We start from the raw sequence: 23,124 nt of genomic DNA, 5'->3' as shown, positions 1-23,124 counted from the left end.
CACCATTGTAATCCCCCCCACTACAGTAAAAAAAAAAAAAAAAAAAGAGGAAAAAAAAAAAAAAAGAGATGCCCGCATTAAGTTAAATATTCATGTTCCCAGCGCCGGTCTATTTTTATCATTAAGCCCTCACAGGTAGGAAAAGCAGTATAGTGACTGTTCTCTCATCCGCAACCTGTCTCCACAGTGCATCCTCTTAGTACCCAGAACTGACAACAACGGGAGATTTGTGCAAAATGCAGAATGGGAGAGACGAAAGCACGAGAATACAGCTGAGACGAATACAGAGAGCAAAGGGGGGGAAAAAGGAGGGCAGTGAAGGAGAGACTTGATTCTTAAAAGAGAGATGTGTGCAGGGCTACAACAATCTTTAACATATGGCAGACCGAAGGAAGAAGCGCTGCTGAGCTCCTGCACAGGCATCTGCAGAATTATCCTCTCTTTCAATGATTCCATGAAAAACGTAGCCAGAACTGAAGTTACAGGGGGACTTAAACTGCATTCGTGATTTGTTCTGAAATGTACAATCCTCGTCACAGGCACAGAGATGAGCCGGTGCAATTTTTACCTGGGCCTGAGATGGTATGAGCAGTGGGTGTAAGGGCACTCACAACACAGCTCTCTGCACACACCAGCAACCTACAGGTTCTCCTGAAACCCTGCAGAGTCTGAGGACTGGGCTGAGCGCAGGGGATTGGACGGAGGTCTGATTTTGACAGCTGGGGGGTGATGGGATTAGGAGGCAACAATGGCTTGGTATCTGTAATTTCAGAGTGTGCCTATGTGTGTGTGCTTGTGCGTGCAATTGCCCATACCATACCGCCCGTCCAAAGAGTGCCATATGTGGTGGGGATATTTACGTTGCAATGAAGAACAGATGAACTACTGCGCCATGAAGAGCTCTTTACAGTTTGTGCACGTGTGTGTGTTTATTTGTGCGTGCGCGTGTGGGTGGGTGTGTGTGTGTACGTGCCTGTGTGTGTGTTGGCGAAAATGAGTGCGTGTGCTGGGCAAAGCTGTAATGCCCTTATGCTCGCCATCCATCGTATGGAGTGAGCCCATTACTATTCCTGTCACAACAGCCTTGCAGTAAGAGCAGCAGCAGAGGAGACAAGCAGGCCGACCACCGTACAATTTTGAAATCCACAAACGCGCACACACACACACGCGCGCACACACACACACAACCCACTTTAATCCAGTGGCGTGTGTAAACATAAATCAAGCATGTTTTGTGAAATATTTCCATGCACCATACATACACTCATTGCGTGTGGGCAGTATCTGCATGTCTTGCATCGCCATGTGAACGTCCCTATTTATGCACATCAGGTCATGTGTTTGTGTGACTGCATGACACATCCCATCACTCACCCTGGCTTTGCGCTCCCCCGTCCCCCTCCTCTGTGTCGGTCAGGTTGTTAAGCATCCCGGCTCCTCTGCCGTCCTCTTCTTGGGCTGCGGAGCGGTGTCACCGATCAAGCTCTCGGCGGCTCTCCCTGCGCTCCACGCACTGTGATGCAGCCACAGAAATTGTGGGGAAGCGGCGTAGAAAATATGCCAGCCGGATCCTCCTCGCTCCTCTTCGCTCCTCGCTTGCCGGTAGGACGCACGGAGAGAGGCAGCAGAAGAGAGAGAAGGATTTTTTTTCCTCTCTTTGTAGATCCTCCTCTTGACGTCTCTTCTTCGCTGGCTTGTAAGCGTGACTCTCTCACTCTCTCTCTGTTGCTCCGTCTCTCTCTCTCTCTCTCTACAGGAGCAGGAGGAGGAGGAGGAGGAGGGAAGAGGGAAGCTGCAGGAGTTTGGTGGATGATGGAACGCCTGAAAGCAGCACACTAGCTCAACTGCCTCATTCTTTCCTTCTCTTTCCCTTTTTATGCCTTTGTCACTGTTGATCTCAAGCTCGTCCACTACTAAAACACTCACTCCACCTCACATGATGCTGCTCGGTCACTGTAGCAGCCACACTGATTGGATATTCAAGTAGTAGTGTAATTTCTTCAATATGTATTTCTCCCCTCCCTTCCTGCCTCTCTCTTCTCATCATGCCTGTCAGACCTAGAGGTGATTGGGGAAGCAGAATTGATGCCGTAAGAAGAGCGAGCAGGCGGAAGCCTCGCTGCTCTCATGTTTTCTGTCCACAGAGGTGCATTATGCAGCGGCTTCTCCTCCTGTCAGCTTTGTAATAAGCCGCTGCGCTCACCCTCCACTTTAATGTCAGATGCAAATAGACCACCGCTTTCCTTCAAGGGATGAACCATCCCGATCAACATCATCTGTATGCAGTTATGAGAAACACGGAGAGCCGTGTACACAGGTGCATACACACACACACGGAAATAGTGTCTCAGCAATACGTTTCAGCAACTGGTTGGGTTTTAAATGCACACACACACCTGCCTATCTGTCCTCTGTGTACATGCATCTAACAAAACAAAGCACTGTTCCTTATCTTTTACATTTCTTCCAAATTTGAATCCACCTGCACAGTGCATAGAGGTTTGGTTCCAGATGAGGAAACCTGCACGCTGTATAGCAGCAGCACCACCACAGCGCTGAAGCCACTGTCAATTAGAGCGGTCTCATTTTGATCCATGCAGATTCATTCTGATGTGGTACACTGTGTACTCTGCGCAAATATGTGTGTAGCATGAAGACACTCTGTGTGCGCGAGTGTGTGTGTGTGTTCCAGCGGTTGCAATTCCACACCAGAGATATGAAAGCAATTAATCTTGGTTTTAGTCATGGTAACGCCGATGCACGGTGTAGATTTCAACGATAAGAGAAGAAGGCGAAAATATAAGTGCACGCTGGGCTCCGGTGAATAAATTTATCACCAATGTCTCAAGCAAAACTGGTTTTGTCAAGGTACAATTACCTTGACAAAGGACCGGTACCACGAAGCTTGGCAATAAATTTCCTCACTGAGCTGTGTGTAAAGATACATTTCTCTCTCTTTGTTCATTAGTATTCACAGCATCATAGCCAGCAGTTTGTTTGTAACGACAAAAGATCTTCGTGAATTAAATTATAACATCCATGGAGTCTTTGCTTTTGCAGATTTCAAACATTCAGTTGCTACGACTGTGACGTGACCGACCTGCTCCTCTGTGCTATTTGCAGCATTCTGATTGGTAAAATGTGCATGAGACGATATCCGACTACTTAATTTGTTTTTTTTCTGGTGACCAGGAAGGAAAATAGTCTATTGTTTTTTTTTTTGTTTTGTTTTTTTAAGTATTTGGAGGTAAACAGGACACATGCATTACTAACAACCCAAGCTAACTGTGAGTACTTTGCTGACGTGCGTACACACCATGGATGTGCCTCACATAATTCATTCTTATAGTCGTGTGCCCTCAATTCTGGTAAATCACTCTGTTTTATGCAGTTTTCTGCTGTAAAACACTAGCTGCTAGATGTAGTACCACTCCATACTACTGGTAAATGTCCTGCCCTGCAACAGTTGCCGCAGGCTCATTTACTCACCAGTGATTGGTCATTACAGCTGTCGTTTCAATAGATGGAAGACTAGTCAATGATTAACTTAATTCTTTGTGGTGGTTGCCAAGGGCCTATTAAGCTTAACATATAGTCACTGATTAGATGTTGTTCTTAAGGTATACAGTATATCTAAATGAACATCTAGGAACACTGTGGTACGCAGCATTACCTCAAGCTATGGGAGAGATGAAACAAAATAAAAAAATATTCTTTACAGGGGCACACTAGAGTGAAATGATTTGCACAAACATGTCTTCTTAAAATTGATTTTGGTCCCCAATTTGAACTCAACACTTTCACTCCACCGGTCCGCTCAATCAGCTGCAGCACTACCAAGTTGCATCACTGCTGCAGCTGTTGCATAGAGCGTTTAATCAGCCTGCATTCACACTAGCTTCCACATATAGACTCGCATTTCCTCCCAAAAGAGACGGTGTGATCATCACTACCAGTCTCTCTCTCTCTGTGCATTTTTTAAATGTCGCCAAACATTAACAGTACAAAGCTCACACATTCATACTGCTGCTCTGTGGGAGCTGGCTGACTTTATTTTTTCATGCAAAACCAGCTGACGTTAGCCAGCAGACTGCCAAATCTCTGCAACATTTCTGATTAAGACTGAAACAACGTCGGCAATGAGCCAACTGTAAATTTGAGTAATATCATGTTTCACATTGTTGAGCAATTCTAGATCTTGTTTGACAACACTGACCTTGAAACAGAGCTCCTTTGTGACACGGTGAATTCATTTGCTTTTTCTAACTCAATAGGTCAGAATGCGTTGAATATAAAATCTATTAAAAAGGGCAGCTGCGTGTGGCATGCAAGTATCTATGTACCTTCTCTGTTGACTCACTTTTGGTTCAGTTAATAATGTGAGCATGTTGAGCATGGTATACAGGGGACCATCCACAAAATCATCAGTTGTTGAAATGCTGAGTGGTCAATACATCACCTGAACAGTACGGATGTGCCGCACAGCTTATGGCAAAGAAATGTCTTAACCTCAGAATGTCTGCTAACCACTTGGACTGTATTCATCTTCTGTGTTTAAATAGGGCTTTCCATTCACCCTCTCAAAACATTAAGTCATCTGCCACATGAAATGTCAAGCAGAGCTGGTGTTAGGACTGGAATTGTATTCATGTGATGTAAAACTCACACATTTTGAAAGATTTATGCCCAAATGTATGTTGGATGACGGATTTATGTTCTTCAAGCCAATTAGAAAGAGGAATGTACGAGTAAAATGGCAGACGAGCACCGAGTGCACTGGAGCAAAGGGGCCTGCTGGCACAGCAGCTGTTTTTCCAATAGAGAGTACGAACGAGCAGAAGGTTCAGCTACAATGTCCGACATCAAAGAAAATCCATCGAGGACTAAGATATAACAAAGAGAAGTTTAAAACTGTTGATTCTTCAATGCATTCTCAAGTAGTTTGAGGTGGTTTTGTTTTCCACTCTGGGTTCGACACAGACTGAAGTCTACAGGAGTTAAAGGAGAAACTTCTCAGATGTCCATTTTTATCATGTCAGAGCAGGGATCAGTGAATGCACCGCCCAACATGACCTCATTGAGAAGAAGATGTAAATGCAACACATACTGGTGCAACAGCTCGTCTCAAATCTGCTGATCAAAACTCCAGTCCTGCAATTGGCAATAACGCAACTCCAAGCTGGCTTACCAACCGGCAATCAAAGCAAAAGAAGAAGAACTTGCTGTAACTTCGTAATACTTGTGATGAGAAAAACTAAATCAGAAACAAAATAAGCATGAAACTAGTTGCGTTAGCCTAGAGGGCTGTTTAGCTTTATTTGACAACACCTTCAGCTGCTCAGTGTCCTTACAGATTAATTTGTCTTGTTGGCTATTGTGAAAGTACAAATGTAATCATGCAGATTCAAAATCATAAATATCAAATATGTTTGATATTTATCAGGCTGGCCCTGATGAGCCTGCGAAAGGATCGAGAGGTTTAAGAGCAGTTCTGTACACTCCCACTTTACCAAAATAATCTGGGCCGAACCCTCCACACCGAATAATTTTTCAACCTGATTTTTGGAGATAAATTGGCCCAAACCTCCGTTAGTCGGAGCCCAGGTTTGGGTCAGAGAAAAGAGGACATTCTTTAAGTGCGCTGTTGTATTTCAAGTCCAAGGTTTCTGGAGAAACTTTCAAATTCTGCAATTCACTTCACTGTCATTTTGACCAATTCTAGCGGCCAGAAATTCTCATTATACAGTTCAGATTTTCTGTGGGCACTATTCTGTGCATGTACTGCTGACTCACTCAGGCATCTAAAGGCCTTCTTATTTCTTAAGCGGCATGGCTCACTGACAACTTAACACTATCTTGTCTACAAACAGGGTCCTGTTATTGGATTAGCACAAACCTTTAGAGCAATCAGACGCTGCCAAAAGGAACTCGTTGGGTACTCTATGGGAGGTAGAAAGAGTTTCTTTTAAAACAAAAGTGGATGCATGTAACGCTGTACACATGTAACAATCCTAAAATTAGAAGCCTTCTTCTGGGTGCCTGTGTGTAAGAGTGAAACAATACAAGCACTGGAGGCCTTTGGGTTTTAGTCAACACGCAAATTTGGCAAATACATAAATACAAAAAACCTGTGCAGCTTTTTAGAGGTGGCAGAGAGACAGGGAAAAATAGAACGAGAACTAGAGGAAGCTGAAGGGGGTACTGACAAATGAGAGGCTTTTATGCATAAATGTTGACGCACGACTCACATTTTCCTGAAGTTGTACTTGTTATCAGTGCCTGATTACATGCGTGTGAGCGTGCATACATGCTTTAATATACCCATGTGCATGCGCAATTTTGTTTGTATGTCACGTCTTTCTCAGAGGAGTGCTCCTACCAATTAATCACTATTTCAAAGGGGTTATTGAAACAGAAAGGCGAAATTTGCATTTTCAAGGGTTGAATTGCAGGCTGATTTAAATGTCACGAACCTCAAGCGGGGCTCTGAACAGGAGCCGGAACGGGACAATCTTTGCTGAGTAATGTTTTACTAAACAGATCCTCGCAACGGTCTGCTTCACTCAAGACCTCACTAATGAAGCAGAGGAGCTCACACAGTACTTTTAACGACGACAGGCAATGGTCAAAAGAAATTCAATTATGTTTTTGAAGAGGTCTTGCTGACCTCCAGTGACCCGGTGTCATCAAAAGTATCGGGTGCGGGGGGGTGCATAAGAAGTAAAAGGATGTGAGTCGAGTCAGAAATGGAAGAGAAGACATTTGGCACTAGTTGTAAGCTCTCCAGGGAGCAGGATTTATTGTGTTCTTGATGCTAAACTAGACTGTACTGTCCACTAAAACGTACTAATGAAGAATAAAGTAGAGCATGAACCTTAGCAAAATAAAAACAGAACATTGTAGCACTGGACTTTATAGACACAGACTGAGCTGACTGACCATGGTTCTTGTCACATTTTCAGTATTTAATTAAAGAAAAAGAAAAAGCACCGGCCATCCCCCGGACCAGGTTGCGGACTTTTGGGGACAGAGCTTTCTCTGTCAATGCTCCCACACTCTGGAACACTCTACCACTCCATGTTCGCTCTGCCCCGTCCCTGCCCATGTTCAAAAAGCACCTCAAAACATTTTTTTTCACAAAGTCCTTTGACCCCTAACCCCCCCCCCCCCCCCCCCCCCTCCCATTGTTAAGCGACCTTGGGTACTATGAAAGGCGCTATATAAGTCCAAGCTATTATTATTATTATTATTATTACTATATGCTGAATTGTATTTGAATGAATACTTATTGTGGTAATTATGCTTATTCGCTTGCTTACTGAGCTACATCTGCAGATTAATACCACACCGGGTTAATATAAAGCCCCTTTAATTTAGCTTGAAGACTAGTCTGGCGCTGAAACAAAATCTTCCAATCATCTCATCTGAAATTCACTACCAGTATAGTATTCATTTGTGCGTAAAACTACTAAGTGCTAGTTTTGCAACTCCTCTGCGCGAATACATTTTGAAGCAGGTCATTTTTAACATTGTGTAAAGTACAACAATAAAGATTAAATAAAGCTGATGAAACCTGATGAAATTGCTACACGAGGGGTAATGCCTGGATAGAGGACGCAGCAGGCAGGTAGAAAACAGTTCAAAGAGCTTACACGCGTCACCATATTCAGCGGCTCACTGCTAATTTGTGTTCACACTTACAACTCCTCCCGAAAAAACTGGTCAGGTGAACGTGTGAAGGAGCCTTTGCATTGACATCATTGTTGAATGTTTTATCACACTTTCGAGGACTACAGCCGGTCTGCCTGATTTTTAACACTATACACATGCGAAGACGCTTGTGAGATGAGATGCAAGCAAGAATGCAGAGGTGCTGAGGGAAAACGCCAAATGAGTCTTTGTGGGGTTTTCAAATGCGTACGTGTTTCTACAAGTTTCTTATGACTTTACCACAACTGTACGTGGAAGCAGAAGCTGCAATGACTCATGCGGTCAACTCATAGTGACCACACAATGGTACGCTGCCGAAGCTGCTTTGACTGTTACAGGAGAGAAAGCAAGAGGACAACCAGTTCCAACCTGCAGTTTCAGTAGCAACACCTCCTCTTATAGTGTGTTGTAGCGTCTTGGACTCCTGCCAGATCACTATGGTCTGTCTGAGCACCTCCAGACACTGACAAGGGCATGCAGCATTTTACAGCATCTGGCGGCCAAAAAAAAAAACAAAAGCCTCGGACACTGGGTACGACTTCAATGGGACGCAAAACGAAAGACACAAAGACAAAACTGATGAAGGAAGCCTGAAACAAATGCACACCCAGAAGAGCCATCAGAAATTTTGAAGTGAAATGGCATTTGTAATATTCTTTTTGAATGTCTGAAAATCAGAAAAGGCACTTTTGCTTAAACAGTGGAAAAACACAGAACAGCCTCAGTCAACGCTACAGTTAGACAAATCTAAGTCACAATTTAGATTGAAAAATGTACGTCTAAAACGAGCTGATGGGTCGTTTAATGACAACGCAGCACTGGGTTGATTCTGACATTTTTACAGACGTGTTACATGTGTAGAGCGTGCGGTCCAAGAGCCCAAAACTGAACTCGCACGCAAAATCTTTACTCGACGATGGCTGGAATAAATCTAATTGAAGCCACATTGTGATAAATAATTCATTTTGGTTTTTCTCTCCAAGCTACTTTGGGAATTAAATATGCAAACATCAAAATGATGCCCATAAACGTAGCGCGTGGCTGATGTACACACAGTGTTATTTCAGAGCTACCGTGACACAATTTGAGAAGGACAATACTCAAGCACTTCAGCTGATGAGTTCGGCTCGATTAGATTTCCCATGTGTCTTATTCTCTCTCTCCCTCTCTCTCAACTGTAAATCTGATCAGCCTCTTCTGAAGAACCACCTAATATCCTCCTACAGCAAGCCCTAGGACAATTACAGACACACTTGCATACACAAACACTACAGGATATATTACCAGGTTATGTGTGTAAGATTATATTAGGATGAGCTCAAGAAAATTACATGGTAAGTATTTGAATTTAGCCCTGGTCCCCTGAGAGGTAATTGACAGAGGGCTGTAGATGATAACGGATGTTATTCAGGAGAGGCTGGGTAAATTCCATCTACTGTTGTCCATCACTTTACCTGGCGCTGGCCGATTGAATAACAAGTTTACATCCACTGTGTAAATTCTCTTTATTGAATCGACCCCCCTTTCTTAAATTTGTCCTTCACAAACAAATCCAATCATAACTTTGTCCCTTGTGAAAGGAGGATTCTTCAACATGAAAGAACTACTCCCACCGTCATTATTGAATATGAGTGGGAGACACGTCCTTGTTAGCTCGAGCTGATGGGATATCGTCGCATAACTTAAGATAACGTGTTGTTCAAAGCAGCGTACAGTGTCAGAGATTTGTTGAGCGCTGAAACCTGCAGGGTTAGCAGAACCTCTTAGCCCTCTGAGGGGTTGTGAAGTAATTAATCTGAGAATAGCCGCAGCAGTCTCGAGAAATGAACCCCACATCTGACAAGGCTTTGACTGCGAGACAGACATCTGAAGATGCAGGAGAGATTCCTGTAGCCTCGGCAAGAAGTACGAGGAGATCAAAGCGGTCCGGCGATGTTCCGACACCGCAGAGCCGGGCTTTTGTTTGCTCTAAACATGTTTTATCTGATGAGGCCTGCCAGCCAATCTCAGACTGCTGTCTTTCTAATCGCGTAATCCTTCCACAGCAGCCTCTGGCTATCAGAAAAAAAAAATAAAAACTACAAAAAACTGAAAAACCACTGAGGACACAAACACTCTCACTGTGCCAAGTGTGTTAAAGGTAATGCATTGTACAGGAATATATGCCAATATTATTTTCAGAGCAACATTATTTTAGCCTTAAACTATCCCTTTAAATTCAATCCAGTGAAAGCAGCAGATCGTCAGATTCTTTTAACAGACGTTCAGTATATCAGACAGAGTAAGCTGTCCCATGCAAATCCACCAGAAGGCAAAATGCTCCTGCCATTATAATATGTTAATGTCATTGGCGGCACTTCAAACACGTAACAAATACTTCTAATAGACTTGACCTGATATTTTACTGTAGTGTTGCTGTTGTGTACTGTGTTTGTAGCAATCACTGTTACACCAGTCAGAGAAATTGCTGTAATGTTTCCGTTATATTTGCACGAGCCCTGCATGAGGACGCCACAGGATAAAGTTTGGCACCAGTTTGTCGAATCACAAAATTTAGTAGCATCAGACAAATCAAGCAAAAGTAAGTGGCTTATTTAATGGATGCAATTTCCCGTTGCATAAGAAGTGATAATTAAAATGGAAATACTTAATATTTATTAGACCAGTGCATGAATCACTGATTAAATTTGATATCTGATAATGAATTAAAAGCAGGTCTACAGGACGATGAGTACAGTTGTGTTCAAAATAATAGCAGTGTTTTTTAAAACGTGAGTAATGCTCAAAATCCTTATAATGTTTTTTATTTCCATTCATTGGGAACACTGCACATTATATCTTACATCAAAACATGAAGAAAAAAGTATCAATATTTTAATTCCTTTACAGAAAATGAAGGAAAAAATTATATTGGGCTGTTCAAAAAAATAGCAGTGTCTGCATTTTTCATTTTTCAAACTACAATATTTACTCAATAAACTGAAAAAACGTTAAGATTTAGCATTCCTGTGAATCAATAAACTAATATTTAGTTGTATAACCACTGTTTTTGAGAACTGCGTCACATCTGTGCTGCATGGAGTCGACCAACTTCTGGCACCTGTAAACAGGTACTCCAGCCCAGGATGATTTGACAACGTTCCACAATTCCTCTGCATTTCTTGGTTTTGCCTCAGAAACAGCATTTTTGATGTCACCCCACAAGTTTTCTATTGGATTAAGGTCCGGGGATTGGGCCGGCCACTCCATAACCTTAATTTTGTTGGTCTGGAACCAAGATGCTGCTCGCTTACTGGTGTGTTTGGGGTCGTTGTCTTGTTGAAACACCCATTTCAAGGGCATTTCCTCTTCAGCATAAGGCAGCATGACCTCTTCAAGTATTTTGATATAAGCAAATTGATCCATGATCCCTGGTATGCGATAAATAGGCCCGACACCATAGTAAGAGAAACAGCCCCATATCATGATGCTTGCAGCACCATGCTTCACGGTCTTCAGAGTGTACTGTGGCTTGAATTCAGTGTTTGGGGGTCGTCTGACAAACTGTCCTTGGACCCAAAAAGAACAATCTTACTTTCATCAGTCCACAAAATGTTTCTCCATTTCTCTTTAGGCCAGTCGATATGTTCTTTGGCAAATTGTATCCTCTTCAGCACGTCTTTTTTTTTTTTAACAGTGGGACTTTGCGGGGGCTTCTTGCCGATAGATTAGCCTCACACAAGCGTCTTCTAATTGTCACAGTACTCACAGGTAACTTCAGACCGTCTCTGATCTCCCTGGAGCTGATCATTGGCTGAGTCTTTGCTATTCTGGCTATTGTTCGATCCATTCGAATGGTAGTCTTCCGTTTTCTTCCACGTCTCTCTGGTTAGGCTTTCCATTTTAAAGCATTGGAGATCATTTTAGCTGAGCAGCCTATCATTTTCTGCACTTCTTTATATGTTTTCCCCTCTCAAATCAACGTTTTAATTAAAGCACGCTGTTCTTCTGATCAATGTCTGGCACGACCCATCTTTCTCAGGTTTTCAGAGAGAATTGCATGTACAACATGTGCTGGCTTCATCCTTAAATAAGGGCCACATGAATGACACCTGTTTCTTCACATAATGAATGACCTCACTGATTGAACTCCACACTGCTATTATTTTGAATACGCCCCTTTCACTTAATTATTCAATTGCACAGACTCAGGAGCATTCATATCATGAATGTTGGGTCTTTTGGTTTCTCTGACTCTACTACACCTACTGGTAAATTATTTGCCATGTAATAATATGATTTATACCAAAAACACTGATTGATCTGGTTAGTCATGTTGGACTGCTATTATTTTGAACACAACTGTACATTTATTAAAAAGGGGAATTTATATTGCAGTAAATGTGCTTTCGTGGGCATGACTGTTACGTTGCTCATAGACAAGTCAGTTTCAAATTCAGCCAGCAGCTGTGCTGAACTCTAACCCAACCCTTCCTGAGAGTACAACATTTGGCAAACTTAGTAACATCCCAAGTCTGAACAGCAGATGAATGCAGACAGTTCTTTGTTCCTGAATTTCCTTCCTGCACACAGAAAAACTGTCTGCAGGGCGTTGAAGTCCTCAGGTACTGTAGGTTTGAAGTCTGAATACTGATGTGCCAATTCTAGTATTGACTCCTTCCTAGCTTACTTACTGTATATACACATACTGCACCATATCCAACTGTAAATCTAAACAGACTCTGCTGAAAGAACCGCCTAATATCCTCCCACGGCATGCCCATGGATATAGAAAGACGCACTTGCATGCACAAACACTACAGGATATATTTACCTGTTTATTTGTGTAAGATTATGTTAGGATGGGCTCAAGAAAGCCTCCTATAGCACCACCTCAGCCCATTTGTGTAGACTTAAATTTGGAGGAGAGACAGATACATATTCTAAAGTTTTGATACTATACTGACATTAAAACACAGATGTAAAACAAATAATTTATACTCTCCTTGTACTATCATGCATTTCACAAAATGACATGTATTGCAGATCTATTACGTAGCTAACTATTGTACACAGATAAATCTTTTAGTTACTTGTTAATATGTTGATCGCAGTCAGTGGACTGCATATGTAAGTAACAAGTAACTGTAGCACAGAAATACATGCTGAAGACATGTTTGTAATAGTAGTGATTTAACTCAAACTCAATTCTTCTCTAACTTTTTTATTAAAAGTGTTTTGTGTTGGGTTAAAGAAATCAGCTATAAACTCTCAAATTCTAGCATGGATCGATACAAAAGATATTTTAACATATTGTTACCCTGGTTCCACCTTTGTTGAAGACATCGTGGCATACTGTATGTGGCTTCTCACTGTGCACGTATGTGCATGTGTGAGGGAAGGGAGGCTCTGACATCTTCCCACATTAAAAAGGTGAACCTGACAGAACTATTGAGCTGTGGCGGCAGGCAACCCGTGCTGAAACCCCTGAAATGTTAGATAAAGACATAGCAGGAAGAAAAGCAGCGGTGAGATGCACCTTGTATGAGAAAAAGGCACACAATGGATTAGATGCTCTGAGAGCATTTCAGATTAAATCATGTGTGTGGAGCAGCATGACTGCACGGTCATCCACATGCCGCCATCTTCCCATACATCCACAAGCACTGCATCAACTCATCCTTTCTTTTTTCTATTTATTCCATTTAAGCCACTGAGGAGGAGGAAGAGGAGGAGGAGGAGGAGGAGGGGGTGCATGAGGAAGGAAGCTATGACCCAGTTTCATTTTCTCCAAAGAAAAGAGATGGTGCAACAGAGAGAGAAAAATGAAGTGAGAGAAAAAGATGAAGAGGAGGAGTGGGGAGCATTGGCCCGAATGAGAACAGAAAGTAATGAGGGCTCATTTCTATGCATGGATCTTCTGGCCTACCAACAATGATCAGCACGCCAATGTGGTCACACCGGAGGCAATATTTCTTCTGAAAATAGAACAAAAAACTCAACAAGAAAGAGATTTTGACCAATTTGACCAAAAAATATGTTTTTATGACAATGCAGATTTATTTTAACACACTTAACCTGCATTTGTGACTATCGATACCTGTATATGTAGCCATACTATACACAGGGATTAAATGAAATGTCCTGATGGTGGTTGCATGATGCAAGCCACTTAAACAGTGCACCAGTGCGCTGATACATCGTTTCAAGAACACCGAGGCGCTGTAGGCAATTCCTTCCTTGGAGCGTCATAGTGAAGGTTTTTGTGAGATGCTCATGTAAGCTGCTTTAGAGCGCAGAACATCTGTTTACGTCAGAGGAGACACTTGACTCAGATGGGAAGGGGGCGATTTATCCAGTGTAACACAAATCAATGTTTGGTTCAGTCTGCACAGAAACATGATCAGAGGGATTATCTTTAGCAAGGAGCTGGCAGCTGGTGTTTGGTAAATTTGCGGAAATTAAATGTAGTGGGGGAAAACACACCCAATTTAAAATAATGAAACAATTCCCATTTTACATCCCTGACGAGCTTCAGCAGCTGATTTGAAAACTGGAAGGAATATATGTTTAGTGTTATTTGATTTTTTGTTGTCGTTGCGTAACATGCAGTACGAAAGTGGAAAGGTTTTAAAGGGTCACTGCAGGCTTAAAGGTGTGTGGGCTTTAAGACTGTATATAGCCTTCAACTCTGGCAGATACTAAGTTTACACACATACACCTACAAAATAAGAAAATAACAATAATTAAATAAAATTCCATCACCTTCTGGTTTAATGTATTTTTAGTTGTTTGGCTGGCTGGAATATGAAACCAACCTGCACTAATAATAACGTAAACCTTTAGTCTTCAACATTTTGAGGTGCACAGGAGTCGATTTATTGGGTGGTAAGCTGGACAGGCAGAAAAAAGGAAATATAGAAGGTTTTATTTGTACACCTTTACTCCTGTTATTGCTCTTTAGGAGGTAGTACCACCAATGCCTTTAGTTAATACCGATCAAGCATCAAAAATACTACATATATTTATCAAAGATAAACAACTTATCACTTAATAATGGCTTGAAAATTGGCTAATGGCTAATGTGCATACTGGCTCAGTGGCATGGCCTAAATTCAGTAACACTATAAAATATATTGGCTCCACCTGTGTTTTTCAGCCAAAACACCGACTGATTTTTAATAAAGTAAGGACAATGACAGGTTGACATAAAACAGAATTCATTGTTTATATTTTTGCTTAATGAAATCACTGGTTAATTAGAGAGACAATTCCCAGCTACACAACCCAGCTGCTAAATGCAGCTGAAATTATTTTTTTTCCCCCGATGACATGTACATTTACATGTACTGTAAGAGTAGTGAGTCATTTTCAGCAATAAAGCAGAAAAACGGAGCTAAAAGGGGAGTGCATCTGAGCCTTGAGTTGTCCAACATTATGTAATCTAAATGCAAATGTTGCAATGTGCCTGCTTGTTGTGAAAATGGGCATCTGTGCAAAAGTTACCACTAATTATAAGCTGTCTGTCTTTCACCCAAAAACAAACCACTATTTACCACAAAGCCTCACCATAAAGTCAGAGGTATGCAATCTAATCTAAAATCTAAAAAAAAAAAGAAAAACAAATCGGTGGTGATGAAAAACTGAATATATAAATGAGAAAGTATCCAACCGTACATGTTAAGCAGCAGGTGTGATCTCTGCCCGGTTTGTAACGCACTATTTCTCATAAAAGGGGCCACGGGATACGAGGTCCAGATCTAGTGAGCTTTAAAAAGGCCATCGTTTATCTGCTTTGCTCATGTGCAGCTGTACAAACTTATGGGGCATGCACAAACAGGTCAACGTTTTTAAGAGAGTATGTTTTGTGACCACAGCAAAGCCAGTGAGGAAAATGCGACATGCCACCGATAAAGTAGCAGTTTAACTTATTGTAAGCAAAGCTTTCATGAAATACTCGAAAGATCAAAATATCCTGATTTGTTAATGATGTATCAGAGAAACTTTGCCATCATCATCACTTGCTTTACAACCACAGCTCGCAAGACACGCATTACTCATGAAAGGTCAACTCATTACAGTTCTCACATTAAATGATTTGATGTCAATTTTACGCCACATTGACCTTTGTTTCTATTTCTGTCTGCTCTGCTACGGTGCACCTGTGCTAGCTGCTGCTAAGCTGACATTTCCGCCAAAAATACTTAATTCCACTCGTGGGGGGGGGGGGGGGGGGGGGTCTGTATTTAATGGAAGCCAGTCACAATCACAAAAGCTACTTTTAACACCAATTGGCAGACCTTTACAATCATGGCGGCACATGATTATCTGACAGGCATTCTGCAGCTGTTTGAATTCCTAGCCATAAACTGTGTGCAAAAAGTGCTACTTTTGTCCAGCATTCATTTCTCAGTGTGGATTCAAATAAAGCAGAAGAGCAAGCGAGTCGACAAGTACAGCCAAGATGACCCCCGGGAGGTGGACATTTGTTATGATGAGCTTCCATTGGTTTAGGTCAGAATTTCCTGCCAATTGTGCCCATTTTCTTCCACATTTTTCAGCCTCTCTACACACCAGTGTTTTATTACCAGAGAGACAAAACTGCTCTCTTTTACTTAACTGCGAATGAGAAGCAGACATTTAAATCTCTCATTTCTCAGCTACAATGACAGACAAAGGCAACATCTCCGCATGGCAGTTTTGTTTGTGGTTTCTGTGTGTGTTTCAGCATAAATATTATACCAAAAGGAGACTTGTTTTGCACCCAAACCTTTTAGCATTGGATGCTTTCATACCTACATTCTGTTTTGATTATGGGGCTAAAACCATACAAAATCTTAAATGTAGCATTTAACCTTAATTCAGTTTGTGTTCACAGGGCAATCTGGACAAAGACATTGGACAAAGACTTGATCAGTCTGGGATCTAGGGAATTTGGAGGCCAGGTCAACACCTTGTGCTGTTTTTCATGTTTTTTTGAGTTGTTCCTAAACCGTTTTTTCGGGAGTGTCATTGCTATGGGCTGAATGGCACATGTCTAAATGATAGCCACACAAATGCCAGGTCCAGAAGTTTCTCAGAAGAACACTGCATTGTCACAAGATGGTCAACGTTATTTACTTCTGTCTGTGGTTTTAATGTTGTGGCCTGTGGTTAACACGTGTTCTCACTGCAAACAAATCACTGTGGGGAATGACTGTAAACGGGACAACCCTCTCTAACTCGTCTCAGCTCGGTTGACTTGTTCTAGAAAGGAGTGCAACTGCTGTTTTTCACACCAGCCCAAACGAACCACCCTGGCGGGGACACGCTCCCAGTTTAGGAACAAAAAACTACGTGTGAAAGCACCCATATATCCCGTCTGTGGTCAAATTGTGCATCAATAATGGAGTGTACTTTCTTGTGGTCACAACACTGGAATAGTGATCCAAGTGTTAAGTCATGGCTGGTGGGATAGGAAGGAATCCTGCACACAATTTGAACAACAAAACCCTTTGTGGGATACCCTCTTGACCATGGTGACTCAGACAGACTGTTAAAGAAGCTGGGATCCCTATTTTTATAAGGTTACAAATGACACCATGAAAACAATTTGACCAGGTAAAAGGCTTGTGAAAAGCGTTGTTCTGCTATGAAGCAACTTGCAGCACAGTCAAAGACCAGCAAGCTGTGTCTCATCTTCTCTATAATTAACTGGCGATGGGAGTGGCCCACATCACTGGAGGGACAATCTGATTGGATCAATTGACACCTCTGGCTTGTGATAGGTGATAATGTCCTATTCTGAGTGGATAATGCAGAGGTAATCTGCCCTGTGGAGATCCCCATCACTGGAGAGGCCCCTCCAACCCCAACTCTGTTAACAACAGATAATAAGATTACACCTCGGCCCGTGGCTGATAGAATTACGACTATATCAAGGAGGTGGATCGCATAACGTCACAGCATGCCGTTGGATTCAGCAGAAGAAAAACTCTGACACTGACAGATTGTCGCCTAACCTTTGCTGTAGTGGCCATGCATCCAGTGTAACAACATAGCGTCAATAGGAGTTAATGCATTTCAAGTTCATATTTCTGCATAACTGCGCTCTCAGTATTAAAAGTTGATAAGGCATTGAGAAAGTTAACTGATCATACTACATTATGAAAATAAGCAACCAGAGACTTTGACTTTCTTGGTAAGAGGCTGCAATGCTCAAATTAAAAAATCACTTCTAGAGTGTTTACATATTAAATGAATATGAATATTTCAATATGGCAAGATAAAAAAAGCAAAGCACTGCTATCGAAGGGAAGAATGACAGAACCAGTAATGTGGTCTTTGAGACGCAACATGAGTTCAGAGGTAAATACTGTCTTTGTGTGGAAAGGGAGCGCACACACACAGTGTTTGGTAAGGTGCAGCCACTTTTGTTCTGCAGAACTAAATTCTGAACATTAATGCAATTCCCCGTCAGCTGCAGGGGATTAAATCTTGTGCTCCTACACAAAACTTTGCTCCTTCATCCGTCATCACTATTAAATCTCTGCTGCCCGAGGCTGTACATGCAGAATGGGGTTTTGTTCTATTTTCTGTGGCCAACAAAGTCACAGAAAGATCAGTCAACACAGCTGCTAAGTAAGCAGCAGGTCGCAGAACACACACACAACAAAAACTGAACTGAAGCTACAGACACTGGGGAAATTTGTGTTATACAGCAAGTCTGGTGTAGTGGCTCCACAAATTAAAGGGAAAAGGCAGCAGCATGTTGCTGACATAGTGATGCTCAAGTTTTCACAGGATGGGTGTAGATCTAGCCAGCTTGAAGTGAGAGAATGTCTGCCTCTGAATCTAAATGCTATAATCTTATCTGTCCACTGGAGCAGGAAGCAGAGAGGCACTAAATTCCCTTCTGGTGATTGGCTCCGGCATCTTTGGAAGAGCTTCACTGACACACACACACACAAACACACACACACACACACACACAGTCGCACACAGAGGATCCATCTCTAGCGTGTCTTCCCCACTCGCCTGAGAGTTACTGGACATCCAGAAGTGAGGAGAAAGAATTTCTCTGGTTCTACTCCTCTGACTTTGTAATTTAGAGTGAAGATTTCACGATAAGAAAACAGTAGTAAAACAGTGCTCTATCTTTGGGACCGATGATCTGCCTGAAAAGTCTGTTTTGCTGCGTGGCTGGCTAAAGGATCTGGCTGAGTTACTGTGAGGCTGGCGCATACTAATTACATGTATGTACTAGGGGATGTACCAACTACTTGACTTTACTGCTGTGCCATGACGCTTTAAGCAGGAAGTCGACGAGTCGCAGACGACGTGACAATAACAACACGGACGCCTCCGAGAAGACAGGTGAGGAGACCAGTGAGTCATTGCAGTAAACAAGCAGCAGTTCATCAAGTGTGCGGAAATACTTCAATAAAAATGAAGCCCATTCTACCGTGACATGCAGAATATGTTGTAAGACAGTTGTGAAATACAACACATGTACTAGTGCGTTACACACTCATCTGAAACCGCGAACGCTTTCTTTTTTTTTTATCCCGGCTACATTATCCTATCTTACGACACGCTGTGAAGTACTATTAAACGCTTGAGATGGTGCCAATTTATATAGGTGGTATATATATATATATATATATATATCTGCAGCGTACAGTGGTAAGTGTATGTGTTTATGCTCAGTTTCAATTCAATTAAATTTTATTTATATAGCGTCAATAACAATACAAATCGTCTCAAGACGCTTTACAAAAACCCGGCCTGAAACCCCCAGAGCAAGCCTGAAGGCAACGGTGGCAAGGAAAAACTCCCTTTTAACAGGAAGAAACCTTGAGCAGAACCCAGCTCATATGGAGGGACCCATCTGCCTAAGGCCAGCCGGGTACAGACAGAAGAAGTTCTGTTATGTTCTATTAGTTGACATTGTTGCTGTGGTTGTAGAGCGTGTTTTTTTGTCCTTGATGTCAGTTAATGCACCACGCGAGAGATGTAAATTGTGGTAGAGCCGACAGACTGACGGTGTTTATGGTGTTGACGTGGGCTACAGAAGACAGTAGCCCGTGTTCAAGCTTACATTACCTTGCAGAAAAGCCTCCGTAGCTTCCACTGAGTGAGACGCTACAATATGTATTCAGGTCAAGTCATGTCATGGACTAGTCGACGTCAATTCGACTTTCACGACATATTAGTTTACTTTAAAAACTCGGAAGTCGTTCAACCCCTAGTATGTACTGTGACTCACGTACAAGTTAACCTCTGTCTCAGTAGGTAGAGCGGGCTGTCCAGGAACCAGAAGGTTAGTGGTTCAATCCCTCCTTCAGCAAGACACTGAACCCCCAGTTTATTATGTGTGAGAGGATCGTTGTCTGTGTTAGTAAAAGCACTTTGCGTACCAATAAGTAGAAAGGCGCGATATAAAAACAAAACCATTTACCATGTAAATTAAAACATTAAGAGAAATTTACATCATTGTGCTTTTGCTTCCTGGGCATGCCGCCATCACTACCGCTGCCTATCTAATATACACCAATTTATCCTACCAGAACCATCAAATATTTGACTACAAACATTATCCAATTATTCAGTTACTTATTATTTATTATTCTCCTGCCGAAGAACAAATCAAGTGACTAATCTTTTCAGCTGTAATAATAACAGATGTTTTATGCAACAGCAAGTGGCCAAGTGTAAAATTAGTGTTACCAGATTCAGCACACATTCATATATAACAAATTTAATACAGAGGTACAAATTAATTATATCTACCTTGATAATCAGGAAAAAAAAATAACACATTTCATATCCGTGAATGGTACACCATCTCATCATCCCCTCATGATCATTTTTCACCAAAGATATTTATCAAACAGCACTGCCCCGTGGCTGATATAAACTCTGTTTTGATATATGAAGCCCTGGAAACAGAAAGGTTCCAATTATTAAGAAATATTCAGAAATGCTGCAAGAAAACTACAGGCAATACATTAAGTGGTGTGCTAAAGCTATTTTGGAGCAGTGATATGAGGCACACAGTGCAGAAATGCAAGGCTTTTTGAGGAGAATTTTATTGGCAGTCCCACGTTGATGCTTCAAATCTCCCCTGTGGTGTTTGCACTAATGAGCTCTCCACCGTAGCCAAGCAGGGCTTCAACTTATTAAGAGGTACTAAGCAGCTCCAGTTTACTATTAATCACGCATATAGTTATCTGAATATCTCAGAATGTATCAATATATTCTTGTGAAATATTGTGGACGACGATACTTAAGATGCAGATCCAAGACTTTCATTATTAAGGAACAACACCTCGACACTTCCTCCCATTGTCCAAATTGACGCTTTTTGGAGCCAGATTCTGGACAGCACAGTCCGAGAGTGGAGATGTGTTATTGATGACCCCCCCATACTTCCACACGCTCTGTTCTACCTCTGCTAGTTACAAAGAAATGTTGAATTAGACACTGTAGTGATTTATTTATTATGTCCTACTCTCACAGTCCTATATAACCGCTTCACAGAGCAGCTGTCAGTGGCAACTGTTAATGATCATGATGTCACACATCCTGTGTTTATAGCTTCAAATAACTAAAATAGAATTTCTTGAACATGCATCAATGTATTAACTACATAAAATCACAGAAAACATCCTTAAAAAAATTATTTGACGTGTATTTTAGTGTTTTGGTTTGGCCCAAGTCCCATCCACTAACGTGGAGGAGGTGGAGGCAGTCACCAGGAGGCATTCCACATGCTTTGGCGTCTCTTTTGAGGAGCTGTCATGGCATCCATTTTTTTTTAAAAGTCTATGATCTGGAGTCACTCAGCTGGGAACTGATTATGATTTGTGTCATCCATGCGCCATTGAATTGATTTTATTTAAAACAGAATGCCATCGATTGGTTGTAGGATTCCCCAATTGTGTGGTATGTTGTTCTCTGTATCTGTTGAAATGCACTCTAATTGTGATAAGAATTGACTCAACCACCCCTTTTTATAATTAGGGGTAGCTGAGAAGGGGTGAATTATTCATAAAAGTTCGATTCATCATTCAAACTTCGGTTTGTTTTACATTTGAGTCTGACACGAAGTTAGGAGAAACTGATCATGAGCCCTGGTTATCAGCACCTACTCTGTCACAATGCAGTATGTGACAGAGTGCTGTATCTGTGTGTCTTTTTGTGTTATGTGTCAGTATAGTGTATATATATATATATATATATTTACTGCCACGTAGCAGAGAGAGGTCAAGATGGACAGAAAAGACGGCTTCTCTCATTTGTATCATTTGTGTATTTGAGTTGTGAACCAAACTGTGAGACCGTATTTGTCTATTTCACTGTGTGGCAGTCCATCTGTGTCAGTTGTCTTTGATATCAGAGTGCACAACAGGAATACACATTGTGAAACTTACTGTGAAAATAGACAATGTTATCTAATTAAATCAACAAGTCCTTGATAGACTAATTATTGGAATGTAACCACCACTATATGAGGATTACATGACTTTTAGAAATTCTTTTGTCAAAGATGGCAGATGACAAATTGGCCGAGCAGATGTAAAATAAGTCTTACACTAGTCTAAACCTCTGTGCCAGTATTACCTGCCTCCAGCCAGCTTTTGCCATCCATCACCGAAGCTTGGACAAGTTCGAAGGAGCCTCAAGGAGAAAGGCAACGTCTCAAACAAACTTGATGTGAGTTGGACTGAAAGTGACACAGTGAGGTCAGCCTGCACCCTGTGGCGTCACCTGTTCCCACCTGACACACAAACCGGTACAACCACAGTAACCAGATGCTGACTCAGCATAGAAAGGGGGCAGTGGGGCATGAGGCAGCAGGCCGTGGTGGCGGAACAAGTGATGGAAGCCGAACGAAAAGAAGGTAAGCTAATGTGAAGTGTTTGAGAAAGTGGAAAGGACATCAGAGAGGGAGTATGAAAGAGAAGAGTGGGGGGCAGTAGCTCAATGAAGGATGCTAAAGAATATCGGGAAGGTTGAACAGGAAAGGGTGGGAAAGCAGCGGATGAAAAAGATGATGTAATAGAGAAAGAGTTGAGAGGAAAAACACATCAGCCTCAAGAGTCCTTACCTCGTTGTGTTCGCGTCTGTCACATATTGGAGGGTGTTTGTACCATTAAAGGGTGCGACGTAATTAAAAACAGAGTTCACACCTTTGATGCTTCATTTCAGATTTCTAACCCCACATTAAGCTCAGGAGTGTCTTGGAAGAAGCGCTTTCTTCTGTCCTTGAAACAGTCCTCTATTTTACCTTGTTTTGCAGAGCAGAACTCTAAACCTGGTCCTCATGTTTGTGAAGCCGTGTTAGAAATCATTACAGTCCTTTCAGAGAAGGTGTTGTGTTCACTGCTGGGTTCAGTGCACATTCAAGGATGAAGCAAAATAAGTGTGTTAAAGCTTTTAGCAGGACAATGT

The 23,124-nt window shown here is 41.8% G+C and overlaps 1 protein-coding gene across 1 annotated transcript in view; it reads right to left on the bottom strand.

The window, feature by feature from the left end:
* Positions 1–1,429, bottom strand: part of slc12a5a (solute carrier family 12 member 5a) — a gene marked incomplete at both ends in the record, with an annotated part of 85,256 nt that extends 83,827 nt beyond the window's left edge. The window contains one exon of the mRNA XM_084543374.1: positions 1,371–1,429. Within this exon, the coding sequence (XP_084399500.1) occupies positions 1,371–1,429 (59 nt within the window). The remainder of the gene's footprint in view (positions 1–1,370) is intronic.
* Positions 1,430–23,124: the final 21,695 nt, after the last annotated feature.

The sequence above is a fragment of the Chelon labrosus genome (genome assembly GCF_963514085.1).
Source record: "Chelon labrosus genome assembly, chromosome: 4".
Lineage (NCBI taxonomy): Eukaryota > Metazoa > Chordata > Actinopteri > Mugiliformes > Mugilidae > Chelon > Chelon labrosus.
This window is presented reverse-complemented; position numbering and strand designations above follow the sequence as displayed.